The sequence below is a fragment of the Hemibagrus wyckioides genome, linkage group LG18, assembly GCF_019097595.1.
Source record: "Hemibagrus wyckioides isolate EC202008001 linkage group LG18, SWU_Hwy_1.0, whole genome shotgun sequence".
Taxonomy (NCBI): Eukaryota; Metazoa; Chordata; class Actinopteri; order Siluriformes; family Bagridae; genus Hemibagrus; species Hemibagrus wyckioides.
The window spans coordinates 22,659,608-22,680,341 of NC_080727.1; the positions used below are offsets into that span (position 1 = coordinate 22,659,608).

General features: G+C 40.7%; 2 protein-coding genes across 2 annotated transcripts; one reads left to right on the top strand and one right to left on the bottom strand.

Moving 5' to 3' along the window:
- Positions 1–348: 348 nt before the first annotated feature.
- crcp (calcitonin gene-related peptide-receptor component protein) lies at positions 349–6,697 on the bottom strand. The gene is made up of 6 exons (XM_058415532.1): positions 6,601–6,697; positions 6,091–6,127; positions 5,842–5,940; positions 4,622–4,716; positions 2,865–2,922; positions 349–1,146 (listed from the first exon to the last, which is right to left on the bottom strand). Exons 1-6 carry the CDS (start codon positions 6,606–6,608, stop codon positions 1,003–1,005), a joined length of 441 nt encoding a protein of 146 aa, XP_058271515.1. The 5' UTR covers positions 6,609–6,697; the 3' UTR covers positions 349–1,002.
- Positions 6,698–7,741: 1,044 nt separating this feature from the next.
- On the top strand, positions 7,742–20,724 carry asl (argininosuccinate lyase). The gene is made up of 16 exons (XM_058415516.1): positions 7,742–7,977; positions 8,552–8,746; positions 9,585–9,668; positions 10,166–10,222; positions 11,312–11,409; positions 11,546–11,623; positions 12,531–12,608; positions 13,320–13,372; positions 13,532–13,594; positions 17,555–17,669; positions 18,457–18,541; positions 18,698–18,757; positions 18,849–18,932; positions 19,394–19,474; positions 19,599–19,705; positions 20,084–20,724. The coding sequence occupies exons 1-16, from the start codon at positions 7,963–7,965 to the stop codon at positions 20,226–20,228; spliced, it is 1,398 nt and encodes a 465-aa protein (XP_058271499.1). The 5' UTR covers positions 7,742–7,962; the 3' UTR covers positions 20,229–20,724.
- Positions 20,725–20,734: the final 10 nt, after the last annotated feature.

The following is a 20,734-nucleotide window of genomic DNA, read 5'->3' on the forward strand; positions in this document are numbered from 1 at the left end:
GCTGTATATAGAAAGATGAGTCAAGCGCTACAAAAATATCATGCACTTCAACACAAGTCTTTCAGCTTACAATTGCTCCTAAACACTCACACACTGAAGAAATATATCGACATAGCATGCAGGAAACATGTAGGAGGGGAAGTACACCTTTGCAGCTCTGAGAACATCCTTTTTTCTTTTTTTTTGCTTTTTTTTGCCCCTGACCCGCTTAAAGGACCAAAGTGTTGCTGAAAACACTGACAAAACCACAGCAGAAAAAACCACAAACACACATACACATACACAGCAAGTTCAATCACCAAACACGTTGCTGAGAAACACTCATAACTGAATAAAGCGAAGAAAGAGTCATGATCCAAGCTTTAATAAATCACACTGTGTAGAAACAACACAAACTTTCATTAATGTAATGAACCTCAGACACGCTTTGATGGCTTAGCTTTACACAATTTCCTTCCAGCGTGTTTAACATCTTTCACTTTTGCACTGGAGCTACGTGAAGGGAAGCTCACTGCTGACAGATTAGCATTGTGTAAACCTGGATGCTCGTCTCAAGCCATGCCTTTGTGTTTGGTAATCTCACACACAATGGTTTATGTGGTTTTAATAAACGCATGTCTAAGAAGTACAAACTACAAAAAAAATTTTTTTATATATTAGATTTTCATTTTGATATGAAACCAATATCAGAGCTCTGCATCTCAGTCAACACTTTCGAGCGATTTCATAACAACCTGCTCTTAGTAAACATGCCAACAAGATTCAGCGAACGTAAAATACTGCAGGCGTGAAAGCAGATGTATTGACCACTTCGGTCTTGTTACTACAGGTTTTATGTACAATAACGGTATTATTAAACTAAATGATGTCTTTTCAGAATTTTCTCCGGTGCAAAACTACACAAGCAAAACATTCCGATAGCTAAAGATCACGTAGTTGTTTTTAAACATCCCGATGATGTCGATTCCTGGATCGTGGATCCCTGGATCGTTTTCTTTTCAATCACTGATCTGTGCTTGCTTCCATTTCAGCGTTTTCTCCGGCACCGCCTTCTTGCTGAGGATCTCCAGGAAGGAGGTCTGTAACCGTCTGGAGAAGCTCGTCAATTTGTTCTTCTGTCAACCGTTCTTCACTCTCTTCTACCATCTGAGCAGAAAAAAAAAGGTAGACGTTTTTTGGTAGATCAAATAGAACATTCCGGAAAAGTATGTCTCAAAAGTACTTCCGGATAAGTTGCATTACATGTAAAGAACAAACAAACACTAAATTCTGCCTGAAAAAAGTATTTACCTGTTGATTTAATAGAGGTTATGTAAAGAGAACACTTGGGGGTGTATTATTATAGGAAAATAATCCACAAAGGGGTGGTGTGATGTGGCGAGCTGCAAAAGGGTTCACTTATACAACCCCAAGGTTAATTAATTACACTGATCAGCCATAACATGCCTAATATTGTGTCAGTCCCCCTTTTGCTGCTGAAACTGCCCTGACCTGTCGAGGCATGGACTCCACTAGATCCCTGGAGGTGTGCTGTGGTATCTGGCACCAAGATGTTAGCAGCAGATCCTTCAAGTCAGGACTTAAAGGATACTTTTGATAGATACTGACCACTGCAGACCAGGAACACCCCACAAGAGCTGCAGTTTTGGAGATGCTCTGATCCAGTGGTCTAGCCATCACAATTTGGCCTTTTTGGTCAAACTCGCTCAAATCCTTACGCTTGTCCATTTTTCCTGCTTCTAACATCAACTTTGAGGACAAAATGTTGACTTGCTGCCTAATATATCCCACCCACTAACAGGTGCCATGATGAGGAGATACTCAGTCTTTATTCACTTCCCCTGGTACTGCTCACAGTGTTATGGCTGATCTGTGTACTTTTCAATAATAGGAAGTGTTTTATTCCTCTTGTACCACAGCAACCATTTTAATGACATTTTAAATCATCGTAGTGGTGCTGATTCAAATCACACACAGGTTTATACACTCATTATATGTAATCATACACTATATCGCCAAAAGTATTAGGACACCCCAAATTATTGAATTCAGGTGTTGTTTTTCAGGGGTCGGACTCGGCCCCTTAGTTCCAGTGAAAGGAACTCTTAATGCTTCAGCTTCATACCAAGACATTTTGGACAATTTCATGTTCTTTGTGGGAACAGTTTGGGGATGACCCCTTCCTGTTCCAGCATGACTGCACACCAGTGACCAAAGCAAGGTCCATAAAGACATGGATGAGAGAGTTTGGTGTGGAGGAACTTGACTGGCCTGCACAGAGTCCTGACCTCAACCCCATAGAACACCTTTGGGATGAATTAGAGTGGAGACTGTGAGCCAGACCTTCTCATCATCACAACATCAGTGCCTGACCTCACAAATGCACTTCTAGAGGAATGGTCAAAAATTCCCATAAACACACTCCTAAACCTTGTGGAAAGCCTAAGATGTCCCAAAACTTTTGACAATACAAGTGTAGTAGTCCCTGTGTAAGTTGTTATTACAGAAATATGAAAGTTTATCAGGAACAGCACATTAATAGAAACCTGTGAAATATATTCCAGCTCATGATTTCCCTTTCATGCTGAACAACCCCATCTACTGTTGAGTCTACAACTTGTCTATGTTTTATTCCTGTTTTGAATAAAAGTATCCAGACAGCTATGTTAGTCTACTGCAAAAATCATCACTTTGTGTATATCTTGCATCAACAAGCCAGCTTGAGAGAGAGAGAGCAAAAAAGTAACCTATGTTTTATAGTCTAGAAAATACAGCTCATGAAACATGACTTTCTACGGTTACGAGAGACAGGCTGAGTCAGAAATGGCACAAATTACAAGGCGAAGAATAAATCAAAGCCTGACCAGTTGGATCTCAACAGCCGTCTGTGGTCTGTGGTTCAGCAGTTGCAGTTTCTCTGCTCTGCAAAGAAAGAGATAATGTAGGGCAAAGCAGTACGGTTAGTGTATGGGAAAAAAAATCTGAATCTCATATCAAGAAAAAGGGGGTTGCACCCAAGTTAGTCAGTTTTTTTTATTTAACGATATGCCACATCAATACACAAACAAATAAATGAACAAACACAATTCATCTGAAGACATTTTAGATAGTCTGGATTCACATGTCACACAATACAACAGCAGGGTTTATTTGTAGACTACAAAAGACACAGTTTTACTGAGAGATCTGAGAAAAGCAGAGAAGGCAACGTTTGCTAACCAGAAAGCACTAAAAGGCAGAGAGACAAGCCCTTGCTTATAATATCTTGGTTTCCTTTCAAGGTCTATACCAAGGAACAGTAAGAACATAGTGAAGCACAAGTCCACACACCACAGTTCCACCATGTGTTCTATTTACAAGACCAGGCTTATGAATTCTCTATCCAACATTCGCCAGATAAAATCAGTATGAACGGAAAAGTAACACACAAATGCACAGATTTTACATCATGTATCCTTTCTATGTCACTGAACTGGCTTTTCTTACAGGTGAATTTATCTCATATATGATCTGACGGATGATAAAACGCAAAAGTCTTCAAGTGTCCCGTATTGCCGGAGCAGGAAGTTGAAAATGATAAATGCTACAGCTAAACCATAACTGTTAGCATCTCTGTAAACTTATTGTGATTAAACAGGGCAAAATATAAGGATTTAAATCATTATATTAAATAGAAACATTTCTGTATAATTCTTATAGAAATATGTATAATATACTATATTGCCAAAAGTTTTGACACCCCTCCAAATCATTGAATTCAGGGGTTGGGCTCGGCTCCTTAGTTCCAGTGAAAGGAACTCTTAATGCTTCAGCTTCATACCAACATACCATACATCCATGTGCATGTAAAGGCAGACGTCCCAGTTTTGGTCTGGCTCACACTCTCTGCTCTAATTCATCCCAAAGGTATTCTATGGGGTTGAGGTCAGGACTCTGTGCAGGCCAGTCAAGTTCCTCCACACCAAACTCACTCATCCATGTCTTTATGAGTCTTTGTGACCTTACTTTGGTCACTGGTGTGCAGTCATGTTGGAACAGGAAGGGGTCATCCCCAAACTGTTCCCACAAAGAGCATGAAATTGTCCAAAATGTCTTGTATGTATGAAGCTGAAGCATTAAGAGTTCCTTTCACTGGAACTAAGGGGCCGAGTCCGACCCCTGAATTAAATGATTTAGAGGGGTGTCCCAAAACTTTTGACAATATAGTGTATGTACCTTACATACTGAATGAAAAAAAGAATTCAGTTATTTACAAGTCTAAAATAAAAATACTAACACTCATGTGACATCAACAGAAGATGGGCTGGAACATGTAGTGTTGACCACAAGAACAGTGTTTTCTCAACCTTTAAAAAACATGGCACATTTTTTACAAGCCAGTGGTTGAAAATCAGCGCACCAGACCACATAACACTTGCGCCATATCAGAGCAAACTACAGAGCTCATCAGCAGAGGGCAGACAAAACACTCAGTGATTTTTTTGTGGCATGAACATCCGTCTTACCGCTGAGCTACACTGCTAATCGCACTGCAGAAAATATATATATTCCAATTAAAACCTGAGCATTGTGTGGAAAACAGTGAAGTTGTATTACATGACATGAAAACAACATTACTCACTTGGTGAGTTTGTGTGGAAGCATCGCTTTAAGGAAGTCTTTCACTGTCTCCGGACTCTGGTGAGCACATGGTGTCTTGGAAAGATACTTAAGGGTCTATTCAGAAAAAAAAGGGAAAACAACATCAATTAACAAGGAGCTGAACATGTTTCTTTAATATTAAATATATACACTGATCAGGCATAACATTATGACTACCCGCCTAATATTGTGTTAGTCCCCTTTTGCTGCCAAAACAGCCCTGACCCGTCCTGCACTGTGTATTCTGACCCCTTTCTATCAGAACCAGCATTAACTTCTTCAGCAGTTTGAGCAACAGTAGCTCGTCTGTTGGATCGGATCACACGGGCCAGCCTTCTCTCCCCACGTGCATCAATGAGCCTCGGCCGTCCATGACCCTGTCACCGGTTCACCACTGCTCCTTCCTTGGAGCACTTTTAATAGATACTGACCACTGCAGACCGGGAACACCCCACAAGAGCTGCAGTTTTGCAGATGCTCTGATCCAGTGGTCTAGCCATCACAATTTGGTCCTTTTGGTCAAACTCAATCAAATCCTTACACTTGTCCATTTTTCCTGCTTCTAACATCAACTTTGAGGTCAAAAATGTTCTCTGTCTTGCTGCCTAATATATCCCACCCACTAACAGGTGCCATGATGAGGAGATCATCAGTCTTATTCACTTCACCTGGCACTGCTCACAGTGTTATGCCTGATCGGTGTACATACTCTGTAATAGACATTTTGATTTGCTCAATTCAGACACTGACGATAAACAATATTAGGGACAAAAAATCTGTCATTACTATTCATTTCCATTTCTCAGTTCTAACCCGTGATACATCCCCATGTAACAAGCACGATTCGTCTCAAACTTTCAAATTGGCCTCATAAACGTGACAATGAGTTCATTGTACTTCAGTCACCAAACCTGAATCCAATAAAGCAGCTTTAGGATAGGGCAGAACAGCAGATTTGCAGAATGAATATGCCACTCAATGCAGTGCTATCAGAATCTCTCAGGAATGTTCCCAGCACATTGTGGAATCCGTGCCATGAAGCGTCAGTGTTCCTAATAAACTGACAAGTTAGTGCTCATCCAGGTCAGTGCATGGTCACTTGTTCGAGTTCACTTGGACACACAGAATGATTCACAAAACCGCTAAGACATCGCTGGACATAATGAACAGTGGGAATTTACTAGCATTCACATCACTGACCTCATACATGATGGTGTTGAGGTTCTGCTGTCCAGTGCTGTGCTTGTTTTTAACGCTCTCTTTCCTCTTCTCCTTCAGCTCTATCAGCAGCTGATGCACCTAGTACGATCGAAACACACATGATGAACACAAAGCTGACCAATGTGCCAGAGTCTCATTCTTTCTTTCTGTGTATGTTTAAAACATAGAAGTGCATACATTTAGTAACAAACTCTACAGAATATAATAGTGGCCATAGGGTTTACTGACCTCATAATTGCTGAGCATCGCAGCGTTAGAGTCTCTCCTGCAAAGCAGACGTGACAGATTATTAGATTTATTCTGCATGGGATGTGTTATTTGTGAAGCATGAACAGATCAGGTCTACTGAAGCATGGGTAGTATGAATACAAACATCTCCAGTATTAGCAAAGTTACAAACAACTGCCCAGATGAGCTGTATTAAATGGATTGCAAACTAAAAGCATGTCTCTGCTAACAACCTTGAACTAAAAGAGGACTGACAATAAATGCTAAATACATTACAAACATTACACAGTCACCGAGCAAAAACTGCATGTGGTCAGATACACAAAGCACCTGGAGAAACATCTGGAGTTCTCCTACCGCTGTCATCACCTAGCACGTGTAGCTAAATTATAAACAAATCTTTAACATGTTCCCAACACACCAGTTAAGCCAGTTTAACCAGTTAAGTAAGATCTGCAAAATAAAGCACTGATAAACGTTTAAATTATTCTAGTTAAAATTATTTCTTACACTTCCATCCTTGGTTCCTTCACCGGTCCACTCCTGTAAAGTAGTCCGGTGGAAACATTACCTCAAGACTTTACGTTCCTACTGCAAGAAGTGATGTTTATCAGTGTTTTTCAAAAGTAATGTTTCATCTATATTAATATATGAATATACGAATATATTATTTCAGGATAAAATCCCAGTGTTAATTATCCCAACTGATGATAACATGTATTTCTAACATTTAAAAGAGGCCACAATAAATGAGTGAAGTTCTGATACACTAAATGTTGCACTGAATGATTATGTAATTTTTATTTATTATTATTATTATATTATCGTGGCTCATTTTGAGTGATTTGATTACTGAAAAGGTTCCAGAAAATTTACTGATCGGTTCCAAAAATCTTTGAGTCAACAAAAGTTGTTTGCAGTACAACAACAACAACAACAACAACAATAATAATAATAATAATAATAATAATAATAATACATAAAATCAATTATTCCACTTTTTGAACTTTTTGAACGCTTAGGAGTCGACTGTAGATTCTGACTAAGTTTGTTCTTTCTCTCATTTACGTGTGCGGGAGTCGGCTCTTTCCGTTCGCTAAAAAGAATCGGCTCTTAAGAGCCGGCTCGTTCGCGAACGACACATCACTACCCTGAATGAATTAATCGTTCATTCAACAGCCTGGAAACCCGTTTCAAAATGTGCTTTTCATAGCATGTAACACTGTGAGACTGCTAACGCTTTCGAGATTACTGAGAGATTTGCCTACGCTTACGCTCTTCTTATCGCGAGAAACGCGTAGGAGTCGACTCTAGATTCTGACTAAGTGTGTTTAAAGAATCGATTCTTTCTCTCATTTACATCGACTCCCGAAGAGCCGGCTCTTACAGCTCCCCAAATGGCTCTTCATTTAATATCACTCGGAGCCTTTTAGCCTTTAATCTTTAAGCTTTTTTAGGTTTTAATTTTGCAATTATGAATGTTTTATTTGTTGGCAAGCAATTTATCTATTCAGTGTTTTCACAAAGCCTTGTTTTTATGCATTTCTTTGGTTTCCAAAAAATAGATTCGGCTCTTGTCGTTCGCTGAAAAGAATCGGCTCTTAGAGTCGGCTCGACACATCACTGCCCTGAATGAATGAATCGTTCATACAACCGTTTCCCCCCTCGAGCAAAATGTGCACGCAACACTGGTTTTCGCTTACGTGAGACTCCTTACGCTCTCGCGAGATTACTGAGAGATTTGCCTCGAAATATTTAGTGTACCCTAGTCGAATTAACAGAAGCACGCCTTAACAACGTGTTCGGCGGAGACTGAGGCTAACGTCCACCTCCTTAACTCAGAAGTAGAAGAAGGAACCTGAAGGAGTGACCATGGCAGCTTCCGAGGTAAAGCTTTCTCCAATTTAAAGGAACAATAATAGTGAAAATAAAATGCATGCACGTACGTTTATAATTCATTTTAGAAGTACATATTGAACCAAAAGGTCAATTTTCTTGCTTCATCAGTTTATTACCAGAACTACTTGTCTACTTTAAAACACATTAATTTGTTCTATACCTCAAAGAAGTTGATTAATTTTCTTTAACAGCCCTCCAGACTTTCTGTAATTCAAATGATCGATTTATACAGTATGATCCTCCCCTTTTAATATTGTCTCCATAGTAACATCTCATTCTCATTGGCTTATCAATTATAAACATTTATGTAATCAGACATTTATATTTAACATTTCCATAGTGGGAAGCGCTTAAGGATGGAGGACCTTGCACTTTCTGGTTTTTCTTTAACATGACAAAAGAGAGAGAGGAACAACTGTTTATAGCTGCTTATACGCTTATACAAGTTATAACAGTGTTAACTAACTTTTCAGACTTTCCACAACATCAGTAGTACAATGTCTTGTATTGTATTGTAATTGTTTGTCCTTTGTTCCTGTTATATGTTCTTTCCTCTCTGCAGGGAAACAAGTTGTGGGGCGGTCGATTTGTAGGGAACACAGATCCCATCATGGAGAAGTTTAACGCGTCAATATCCTACGATCAGCGCATGTGGGATGCAGACATCAAGGGCAGTAAAGCCTACGTGAAGGCACTGCACAAAGCCAAGCTGGTCACGCAGGAGGAAATGGTGCAGATTCGGGACGGCCTCGATTGGGTTAGCCGTCTTGAATTTTTGCTTCCTTCTTTGAAACCGTTTTGGTCTTTATGGTCTAACAAGAATGGCGACATTTGTGAGTCAGCATTTAAGGAAATGAAGTGAATTGAAACTTTTTCCCTGGAGTTAAATTTCATATTCACATTAGAGACATTGTCTATTAATAGAAAGGGATAGTAACCATTGGTGATTAAGTTAAGTTGTCTTTATTTGTCATATATACATTACTGCACATTGAAACTCTTTCTTCACATATCCCATCCTTGGGGGTTGCGGTCAGAGCACAGGGTCAGCCATGATACAGCGCTACCAAAGTTTTCACATATCCCAGCTTGTTAGGAAGAGCTCAGGGTCAGCCATGATGCAGCGCCCCTGGAGCAGAAAGGGTTAAGGGCCTTGTTCAAGGGCCCAACAGCGATAGCTTGGCAGTACTGGGGATTGAACCACCAACCTGCTGATCAGTGACCCAGCGTGAGCCACTACTTCCCTGGTGGTGAGCTGTCAGTGTAGGTGTGTATGAAAGAGTGGCCAGTAATAGTTAAGTAATAGGTAATTAATACTTAAGAATTTAGTCATGTTTTTGCTTAGTTGAAGCATTACAATGACAACATTTTCTTATTTCATGAACAGTGGTATGGAAAGTGGACATGATAAACTGTTGTATGTTCATTTGCACACAACGACAATAGCCCCAGACTCACATGACACACCACTGATGGAGGCCTTTGTGCACCACGCTTGACCAAAACTGTATCTGTACTGGTTCACTGTTGTGTTGCATCACAAACCCTGTTGAGCACAGTGTGGAAATGTCTGCCTTCGAATTGTGCTCAATCAGGTTTGGGGTGAATGGTCCAGTGGTACGTTCCAGATCAAGCCGGGAGACGAGGATATTCACACAGCCAATGAGCGTAGACTAAAGGTGAGCTGCATTTTGTTTGTCAGTTTGTTAGAAATTATCTGGCAGATGCTTTTATCCAGAGGCAGAATTATTTAATAGACAAGCAGTTCATAGACTCAGCAGTTCATGTTTTTTTCCCAGAGCATCCTTCCTGGCACAGGAAATTAAATCACACTGGTTCACATACTGCTGTGTATAAAATGGACAAAATGAGATTACAGAAGGTTCCAGTCCACACAAGTGCATGAGGAGAGTCATTTATATAAATATCAGGGAATTTACTGCAATGTATGGTTTATAATTCATATAAACATACAAGTCACATTAGTGTAAGGACAAAATAAATATCTAGAAAAAAAACATTGATCTCTGATGCATTTATGATGTTTTATGAGAATTAGAGACAGTTCAGTTAAACGAACCCCAGACTTCATGCTTCAGACACGAGGTGGAACTGCACAGTGTTGTAATAAAACAGTGATGCTTTGCATTATTATTGCTGTGTGACTGTGTTATAGGAACTGATTGGAGAGGCAGCTGGAAAGCTTCATACTGGCAGGAGCAGGAATGATCAGGTGGGTCTTACTTTGTACATGATCCAGGCTTTTAATGTTTTAATGTTTAATGTTTAACATTTAAACCACAGCAATGTTAAATTCTCAGCTGATCGGTCAGAAAGCGTTGGTTAATTTTGTCTATCGTAGTGGTGCTGATTCAAATCACACGCTCATTATATGTAATCATACACTATACACTAAAAGTTTTGGGACACCCCTCCAAATCATTGAGTTCAGGTGTTGTGTTTCAGGGGTTGGGCTCGGCCCCTTAGTTCCAGTGAAAGGAACTCTTAATGCTTCAGCTTCATACCAAGACATTTTGGACAATTTCATGCTCGTTGTGGTAACAGTTTGGGGATGACCCCTTCCTGTTCCAACATGACTGCACACCAGTGACCAAAGCAAGGTCCATAAAGACATGGATGAGCTAGGGAACTTGACTGGCCTGGAGAGAGTCCTGACCTCAACCTGATAGAACATCTTTGGGATGAATTAGAGTGAAGCCTGTGAGTCAGGCCAAAACTGGGACGTCTGCCTTTACCTGCACATGAATGTAATATGGAGTTGTCCCGCCCTTTGCAGCTATAACAGCTTCAACTCTTCTGGGAAGGCTTTCCACAAGGTTTAGGAGTGTGTTTATGGGAATTTTTGACCATTCCTCTAGAAGCGAATTTGTGAGGTCAGGCACTGATGTTGTGATGATGAGAAGGTCTGGCTCACAGTCTCCACTCTAATTCATCCCAAAGGTGTTCTGTGGGGTTGAGGTCAGGACTCTGTGCAGGCCAGTCAAGTTCCTTCACACCAAACTCACTCATCCATGTCTTTATGGACCTTGCTTTGGTCACTGGTGTTTAGTCATGTTGGAACAGGAAGGGGTCATCCCCAAACTGTTCCCACAAAGAGCATGAAATTGTCCAAAATCTGGAGGGGTGTCCCAAAACTTTTGGCAATATAGTGTATATTTATAGTAACAGCACATTCACAGCAACTTGACGTATAATACATGTATCAAGAAACGTTTTTCACCAATCATGTTTTATCACTTACCTAAACTAATTTGTGTGCATTTTGTATTAAGTTGTTTCTTTTTATATTTGGCTTGAATAGGTTGTGACAGATATGAGGTTGTGGTTACGGGATGCGATCACCACTCTGAAGGGAAACACCGTCCAACTTATCACAACCATGGTGGAAAGGGCAGCTGCGTAAGAGCATGAAATACATTTTATTTATTTATTTATTTATTTATTTATTCATTCATTCATTCATTCATTCATTCATTCATTCATTCATTCATTGTGTTTGTCGTCATCATTCCACATCTTTACATCTCCCCTGTAGAGAAATCAACATCCTTTTTCCTGGATATACACACATGCAGAGAGCGCAGCCGATCAGGTGGAGCCACTGGATCCTCAGGTAGACTTTCACACAACTAGGCAACAATGCACAATGTACACAGTGATGATGATGGTGATGGCTTAGTGTTTGCATTTAATACGTTTTAGGCTCATGTTCATGTCAAGGCACATATTCAACTAAATATCGCAGGTGACCTGATTAGAGTAAAAAGAGCAAATTATGGCTCAAACACCACACATTTCTGGAAGCTTCTCAAAATTTGCTTCTCATCTTGTAGACCTTCATCGTGGGAATCAGTATTTATTGGCAGCATGAATTTGCAATGCAAAGGACATTACAGATGCAGAAAACATTTATTATATATTAATTACATATTAATTCTTCCCTCTGATTGGACGAGACATCGGTCACTCGGGATCTACAGGAAGTCCAGCAGTAGCTGCAGCAGTAGAAAGTGGATTGGTGTGTGTATGAACACAGCTCTGCTCTTATAGCGCTCCTTACCTCCTTTAATCTGGAATAGTTTGCTCTTCCCAACATTCCTGTGTTCTTCAGGTGTGTTTTTAGAGAAAAACTAATCTTTACTCCATGATACACTATCAGTATATCCAACATCACACTGACCATATGAACGTCCTTCCTCACAGTAGAGCTGAATGAACTCCATTTTCCTATAAATATAAATTTTATAAAAGTTTATTTTCTTTAAAAGATTTAAAGTTGCACTATCGAAAAATAAATGATTTAAAGTAAGGCAGAACTCCACACATGTACAAGAAATGAAGTTAGATACACAATTTCCTACTGCTTGTATATCCTGAGTAACCGATGTCTTGTTCAATGAGAGGGAAAAATTCCATTCGCAATAAACTATACCTAACTTTTCCTCCTTGTCTGATTCGTCCTTGTGTTTTTGGACCAAATAAACAGTGAACATGAAAACACTGTATTGCTGTTGTTTTAGTCATGCAGTGGCGCTGAGCAGAGATGTGGAGCAACTGGAGGAAATCGGGAAGCGGGTCAACATTCTGCCTTTGGGAAGGTCTGTGCATGCTTTCTGTATGAGTCTATATGATGCACAACACTTACATACTCATCACTAGCTTCTTTCAAAGGAACATGTTCAACATGTTCAAGTTCTTGACAAAACAAACAAAAGCGAATGTTCACCGATCAGCTAAAACATCGTGAGCAGTACCAGGTGAAGTGAATAAGACTGAGTATCTCCTCATCATGGCACCTGTTAGTGGGTGGGATATATTAGGCAGCAAGTCAACATTTTGTCCTCAAAGTTGATGTTAGAAGCAGGAAAAATGGACAAGCTTAAGGATTTGAGCGAGTTTGACCAAAAGGGCCAAATTGTGATGGCTAGACCACTGGATCAGAGCATCTCCAAAACTGCAGCTCTTGTGGGGTGTTCCGGGTCTGCAGTGGTCAGTATCTATCAAAAGTGGTCCAAGGAAGGAACAGTGGTGAACCGGAGACAGGGTCATGGGCGGCCGAGGCTCATTGATGCACGTGGGGAGAGAAGGCTGGCCCGTGTGATCCGATCCAACAGACGAGCTACTGTTGCTCAAACTGCTGAAGAAGTTAATGCTGGTTCTGATAGAAAGGGGTCAGAATACACAGTGCAGGACGGGTCAGGGCTGTTTTGGCAGCAAAAGGGGGACCAAGACAATATTAGGCAGGTGGTTATCTATTGATATCAATCTGAATAAATGATGTCTAATTATTATAAAATGTTGTTTTACAGTGGAGCCATCGCTGGGAACCCCTTCAATATTGATAGGGAACTTCTTCGAAAAGGTTTGTTTGCTTGTTTTGTATTTGTTAGACTTGTTTGTCTTGTGCATAATTGAGTGGGTTCTTCTTTAGTTCAAATGAGTGTTCTTTACAAAAAAAAGTATTTTTTTTGTCTTCTCTCCTACATATTCTGTTTTCTCTGTGGTTTGAAATTCTCTACAGAGCTTGACTTCGACGGGATCAGCATCAACAGTATGGATGCAACCGGACAGAGAGATTTTGTCGGTATGTTTTTTTTTTGCATTTGCGTAAGGTCTCATAGGAATGTCAGCTCAGTATCCGCTCCACACAGAGATGGTCCTGATATTTAATACAAATAAAATAAAATTCTGTTCTACATCATATTAGTATTTTTACCTATGAGTAGCAACCACCGTTATGTGTTCAAAGTATTTTTCTTATTTTAATGGTTTCTGAATGATCTCAGGAAATGATATGAATTGGCATTATTAAAAATGGTGTCAGGTTTTGTCATTACAGTTCAAAGAAACTTTTTAAGGATTCACTTCATAACTGATATTCCATGTCCCAAGAGCCAGATTCTTTGACCAGGGTTTGGGTTGTCGAGGCCCATCCTCTGTAGGATGGCGGGGTGCTCCCTTAGAGATAATTCAAGATTCAATTCAAGATTCAAGAAGCTTTATTGTCATCTCAACCAAATATAGCTGACGCAGTACATAGTGAAATGAAGCAACGTTTCTCCAGGACCTGGTGCTACAGAAACATACAACAACAAGTTCAACACAAAACAACAAACAACACCACAGAGCTAGGACAGAAGTCACGTAAGCCATGTAAAGTGCACAGTGTGCAGCTAGGTGCAAACAGAGCATAGACAAGACAGTGCAAAAGACAACACAAAAAGAACACAGGACACTTAGCGCCAAAAAGAAATAAAAGAACATGTGTACTGGAATGTAAGTGAAATAAAATAGATAAAGTGAAATGAAGTAAAAAATAAAAAAAATAAAAGTATTGTGCAAAAATATTGTGCAAAAATACACAGCAGCAGTTGAGGTAGTGCAAATAGAATAAACATAAATATAACTATAGCAGCGGATGACAGGTAGAGGTAGTGCAGTAAGTAATGAACAGTATAAATTATGTGTGTGTGTGTGTGTGCGTCCACACAGTCAAGAGAGAGTGTGTGTATCTGTGTGTGAGAGAGACAGAGAGTTAATATACAGTTCAGTCCTGAGTGAGAGTGTGTGTGTGTGTGTGAGAGAGAGTGTAGAACAGTTCAGTCCTCAGTGAGAGTGTGTGTGTGTGTGAGAGTGTAGAACAGTTCAGTCATGAGTGAGAGTGTGTGTTTGCGTGTGTGTGTGTGTGAGAGTGTAGAACAGTTCAGTCCAGGGTGTTGAGCCTGATGGCTTGAGGAAAGAAACTTACACAGTCTGGTTGTGAGGGCCCGAATGCTCCGGTACCTCTTTCCAGATGGCAGGAGGGTGAAGAGTGTGTGTGAGGGGTGTGTGGGGTGTGTAAGAGTGTGTGTGAGGGGTGTGTAAGAATGTGTGTGAGGGGTGTGTGGGGTCAGCCACAATGCTGTTAGCTTTGCGGATGCAGCGTGCGGTGTAAATGTCTGTGATAGAGGGGAGAGAGACTCCGATGATCTTCTCAGCTGTCCTCACTATCCGCTGAAGGGTCTTGCGATCCGAGACGGTGCAGTTCCCAAACCAGGCAGTGATGCAGCTGCTCAGGACGCTCTCGATGGTCCCTCTGTAGAACACAGTCAGGATGGGGGAAGGGAGATGGGCTTTCCTCAGCCTCCTCAGGAAGTAGAGATGCTGCTGGGCTTTATTGGTGATGGAGCTGGTGTTGAGTGACCAGGTGAAGTTCTGCGCCAGATGGACACCAAGGAATTTGATGCTCTTGACGATCTCCACAGAGGAGCCGTCGATGGACAGCGGAGAGTGGTCACACTGTGCTCTCCTGAAGTCAACAACCATCTCTTTGGTCTTGTCAACGTTCAGGGAGAGGTTGTTGGCTCTGCACCAGGCTGTTAGATGTTGCACCTCCTCTCTGTATGCTGACTCGTCGTTCTTGCTGATGAGACCCACCACGGTCGTGTCATCAGCGAACTTGACAATGTGGTTGGAGCTGTGCATTGCTGCACAGTCGTGAGTCATAATCACATTATCGTGAGTCACATTATCGTGAGATAAGGAGCTCTGTCACCCGGGAGGAGCTCGGAGTAGAACCGCTGCTCCTCCACATTGAAAGGGGCCAGTCGAAGTGACTCGGGCATCTGTTTCGGATGCCTCCTGGACATCTCCCTGGGGAGGTGAATCGGGGAAGACCCAGGACATGCTGGAGTGACTATGTCTCTCGGCTGAACTGGGAACGCGTCAGAATCCCCCCAGAAGAGTTGGAGGTAGTGTCTAGGGAGAGGGAGGTCTTGGCATCCCTGCTTAAACTGCTGCCCCCGTGACCCAGTTCCGGATAAGCGGGAGAAAATGATGATAATGACTTCATAACATGTCTCTATATGATGTATAAAGTTTCTGATATTTAACGTGATCATGGAAAAACCACTGCCTTCCATAATTCACAGATTCTGGGATCATGCCAAAATTCTAAATAATTATATTTATATTTTTTATATATATAATTCAAAAATGTTTTCTTACCGAATAACGTGATGCAGTGTTCACACGTTAAATAATTGAAAAATTTCCCAGATTCAACGTACGGATTCATCGCCTATGTCGGCAAAGTAGCTACACAAAATGGCGTCTCGACTCTGTCGCTGATCAAGGCCACTGAGGCGCAGGGTCAGAAGTTCGGGAGGCGTGGATTTGGATGTAAATGCAAGTTGCAAAGCGTTCGTTTCTAAAATAATTTTTACATCAAAAGTAAGGTCGTAATCTCTACTTTCAGAATATATAACCATTCTGGCCGGAGCTGTAGGGTGGTCACATGCAAACACATATGAAAATAAAGTTTGCGTCTATAGATACTGGATTTATTCACGCATTTCCTGAATGTCACCTTATTAATATTCATGAACCCAATATAGTTCGCATTTCACCTCAAAGCTCAGACGTGACACTCCAGAAAAGACTATACACAGGATGCTGTAAAATGAACACATGGCACTGGTCATTACAAGGGCAGATGGTCAACTCAACAAAGAGCAATTTTTTGATATTTATATCAGCTTAAAGGGAGTTTTATTAGCTTTCTAACTAATGTATTTGCCTTCAATTTGAACCATAAATAATAATTTGATAGCAATTTTGGGACAGTTGGTATAAGAAAAGGATCGCCCTGATTACTGCTAAGCAATAAGCACTGATGGTGGTTGCTATTATGAGCGCAAAAGTGAAAAAGAATCCAACCTGCAGCCTGCTAGCATTTTGAAACAGCTGGCTCATTATTAAAGGAGAAGTTCACTTCCAGAACAAAAGTCTACAGATCATGTATTCACCCCAGGGTCATCCAAGATGTTCACGTCTTTCTTTCTTCAGTGGTACAGAAATTGTGTTTTTTTTGTTGTTGAGGAAAACAGTTCCGCCTACCTCACGCGTGACCTTTCGACGTGATTACATAGTACGTAGCGTCGTGGATGCGCATCCCAGAGCTAGCGCTAGACGAACTTTTCTGGTTAAAAAGTGTACAATTTTTTATTTTTATAAGAAAACGAGTGATGGTTTGTCTAGATCAGAGCCTTCTTCCTGGGCTGGGATGGAGGTTTAGAGCTCTCTGAAGCTGCATTTAAACTGTATTTTGGAAGGTCAGACTCGTGGGCACCACTGAAGTCCACTATATGGAGAAAAATCCTGAAATGTTCTCCTCAGAAAAACATCATTTCTTTACGACTGAAGAAATAAAGACATGAACATCTTGGATGACGGGGGGTGGGGGGGCATTATCTGTTTTGTTCTTGAAGTGAACTTCTCCTTTAATGAAGTTAAAATAAAGTTTCTTAGTTTGAACAATAAATGTGTGTGTATGTGTGTGTGTGTGTGTGTGAGAGAGAGAGAGAGAGACACAGAGAGAGAGATCAAACATCTTGAGTGACAAAAGCCAACTGAGATTCAGGATAACCACAAGACATCCACATGTCTTGACACACAATGCTGTTCATCAGTACAGTGTAATATATTATAACTCAGGCTCTTTAGTGTGTACTCTATAACCTTCAGTCCCCAGGAAGAAACACTTTTTATTTATTTTATATTACAGCTGAGTTCCTTTTCTGGGGGTCGATGTGTCTCATGCACCTCAGTAAGCTGGCAGAGGATTTGATGCTGTACAGCACCAAAGAGTTCTCCTTTGTCACGCTGTCTGATGCATACAGGTGAGCATTTGATCTATTTACTAAAACGTTATTCGGTATATATTCATTTCTCATTACAGCAGATTGCTCTTTTATTACCGTGTGTCATATTTCCTCATTTATCAGACATAACATTATGACCTATATTGTGTTGGTCCCTCTTTTCCTACCAAAACAGCCCTGACCCGTCCTGCACTGTGTATTCTGACCCCTTTCTATCAGAACCAGCATTAACTTCTTCAGCAGTTTGAGCAACAGTAGCTCGTCTGTTGGATCAGACCACACGGGCCAGCCTTCGCTCCCCATGTGCATTAATGAGCCTTGACCGCCCATGACCCTGTCACCGGTTCACCACTGTTCCTTCCTTGGGTCACTTTTGATAGATACTGACCACTGCAGACCGGGAACACCCCACAAGAGCTGCAGTTTTGGAGATGCTCTGATCCAGTGGTCTAGCCATCACTATTTGGCCCTTTTGGTCAAACTCGCTCAAATCCTTACGCTTGTCCATTTTTCCTGCTTCTAACATCAACTTGGAGGACAAAATGTTCACTTGCTGCCTAATATATCCCACCTACTAACAGGTGCCATGATGAGGAGATCATCAGTCTTATTCACTTCACCTCTCACTGCTCAGAGTGATATGTCTGATTGGTGTATCTCTCTTAATTAAAATAACATCACAAATCTGAGTCTGTTTTGTTCGTTTGTGATCTTTAGCAGGCTTTTAATTACTGTGTGTTGTTAGTAAGAGTTGTTAGATATGTCGTGTTAGTTAGATCTCTGCTTGTGTGTTTGGCATGAACAGCACAGGGAGCAGCTTGATGCCACAGAAGAAGAATGCGGACAGTCTGGAGCTCATCCGCAGCAAAGCAGGGCGAGTGTTTGGCAGAGTAAGAACTGGAACTGAAGAGATTCATCCCTCCTTTCATATGTCCTAATAATTGACTGTTTACTATTTTTATTATTCTCAAGCAATTACTAAAGTGTCATATGCAGCATGTTAAAAATCTTGTTACCTTCATTATTAATCCATAACTCTGCTTCAGTGTGCAGGGTTTATGATGATACTCAAAGGTCTCCCCAGTACATACAACAAAGATCTACAGGTGAAACGACATTAGTTTTATAGAAAAAACAGAGTAATAATGTGCGCTGGAGTTTATTCAGGCACTAATCACCCCTGCTTGTGTTTTATAGGAGGATAAAGAGGCCATGTTTGACACCTATGATTCATTGCATGCTGTACTGCAGGTGACTACAGGTGTCATGTCCACACTGCAGGTGAGAGGACTCACAACTCCAGTTACTACCTGAGTTTATTTCCAGTCCAAAAACATCGGGCTCCAAATTGCTGGTCATGAGACATAAAACAAATTCAACTATAAATAAATAAGGATTCTTTTTAAACAGCATCTGTTACTTAGATGGATGGATAGATAGACGGATTGATAGATAGGTGGATGGATGGACAGAGAGAGAGAGAGATAGATAGATAGATAGATAGATAGATAGAGAGATAGATAGATAGATAGATAGATAGATAGATAGATAGATAGATAGATAGACGGACGGACGGATGGATGGGCAAATAGATAGATGGACGGGCGGACGAATGGATGGATGGATGAATAGATGGATGAATAGACGGATAGATATACTTAATTGATCCCATGAGAAATTCTTGTTATGTTGATTTGCTGTGAAAGTAAAACTACTTAGTAACTTTTTGAAATCTAATGCAGGTAAATGAGAAAGTCATGGAGGCAGCGCTCAGTCCAGACATGCTGGCCACTGATCTGGCTTATTACCTCGTCAGGAAAGGAGTAAGTGAATCGTCTCGCACCTGTGCTGTACCTGTGATGTACCTGTGATGTACCTGTGATGTACCTGTGCTGTTGTAATATTGAGAGTGTTCATTAAAAGAAATGATCTATGTGTTTGTTGTAGATGCCTTTTAGAGAAGCCCATGGCTGCTCAGGAAAAGCTGTGTATCAGGCTGAGTCTAAAGGTGTCCCACTGAACCAGCTTACTGTGGAAGACCTCCATACTGCCAGGTCAGCATTCAAACACACACACACACACAGATAGATGAAATTTTAATGAAATGCATGCATGTTTATTTTATTTAGCTTCCATATCCATCCTTGTTGTGTTCTTGTTAGGTCAGTTGGGCACAGTCCACTCTCCATACTAAATACAATACTCCAATATTAAAATCAGCAGCTGACAAAAAGTGAACCTCTTTAACTGTTAATAATCCATGCCCCCCACCCCCCAGTACAAATTCACTGTATTGTATGAGTGTAATAACAGGAAAACTATTACTGCAGGTGAATAAATGAATGAAAAATCACTGCAATGGAGTGAGGAAGGAGGCATAGTGGTTTATCTGAAAATCTGACCCCGATTCTCTTCCCTCTCCTTTTATCCAGTCCTCTGTTTGACAGCGACGTGTCCTCAGTGTGGGACTACACGAGCAGTGTGGAGCAGTACAGCGCCCCTGGTGGCACAGCACGGAGTAGCGTTACAGCACAGATAGAGCACATGAGAGCCTGGCTGAAGGTCCACAGCGTATAACTGCTCATGCGACCGTAACGTACACCATCAGAAAATTACAATCATTCATCAACATTAGCATATTTTCAAATGCAGGACGTTTTCAAGGAAACAACATTTTTACCGCATCCCACAGGCTCTGTCAGAATCCTATACGGTTACAATAACATGTTACTGCATACAAGATTTTTGGGATTACTTAAATAATTAATCTAATAAATAAATAATTTGATTATAGAGACACAAAGAAATAAAGAAGCTTTAAAATAACATATTTCGAGTAGCTAGTAATTACCCAAGACATATCATCATAGCACATGTAAGTCATGTGGTTTAAAATCCCAGCACCCTCCAATAGCTTCCCACATCTCTAATGGTGTTGCCGCTCCTTTTCTTTCCACATTCATCCTAAAGCAAAGCATTCTCTAAATTCTTTCTTTGTGGGATTTTGGTGCAAGTTTTTAATCATATTGCAAACAAATGAATAAAGATAAGAATATTCCAGTTTCGTACTACACTATTATCTC

Bases quoted from the DNA above. Each gene is read 5' to 3' on its own strand.
- asl (XM_058415516.1), top strand. The intron at 18,758-18,848 runs GTGAAACGACAT...TGTGTTTTATAG, and splicing joins CATACAACAAAGATCTACAG to GAGGATAAAGAGGCCATGTT. The intron at 18,933-19,393 runs GTGAGAGGACTC...AATCTAATGCAG, and splicing joins GTGTCATGTCCACACTGCAG to GTAAATGAGAAAGTCATGGA.
- crcp (XM_058415532.1), bottom strand. The intron at 4,717-5,841 runs GTCAGTGATGTG...TTTTCTGAATAG, and splicing joins TCAACACCATCATGTATGAG to ACCCTTAAGTATCTTTCCAA. The intron at 2,923-4,621 runs GTGAGTAATGTT...CTTTCTTTGCAG, and splicing joins CTTCCACACAAACTCACCAA to AGCAGAGAAACTGCAACTGC.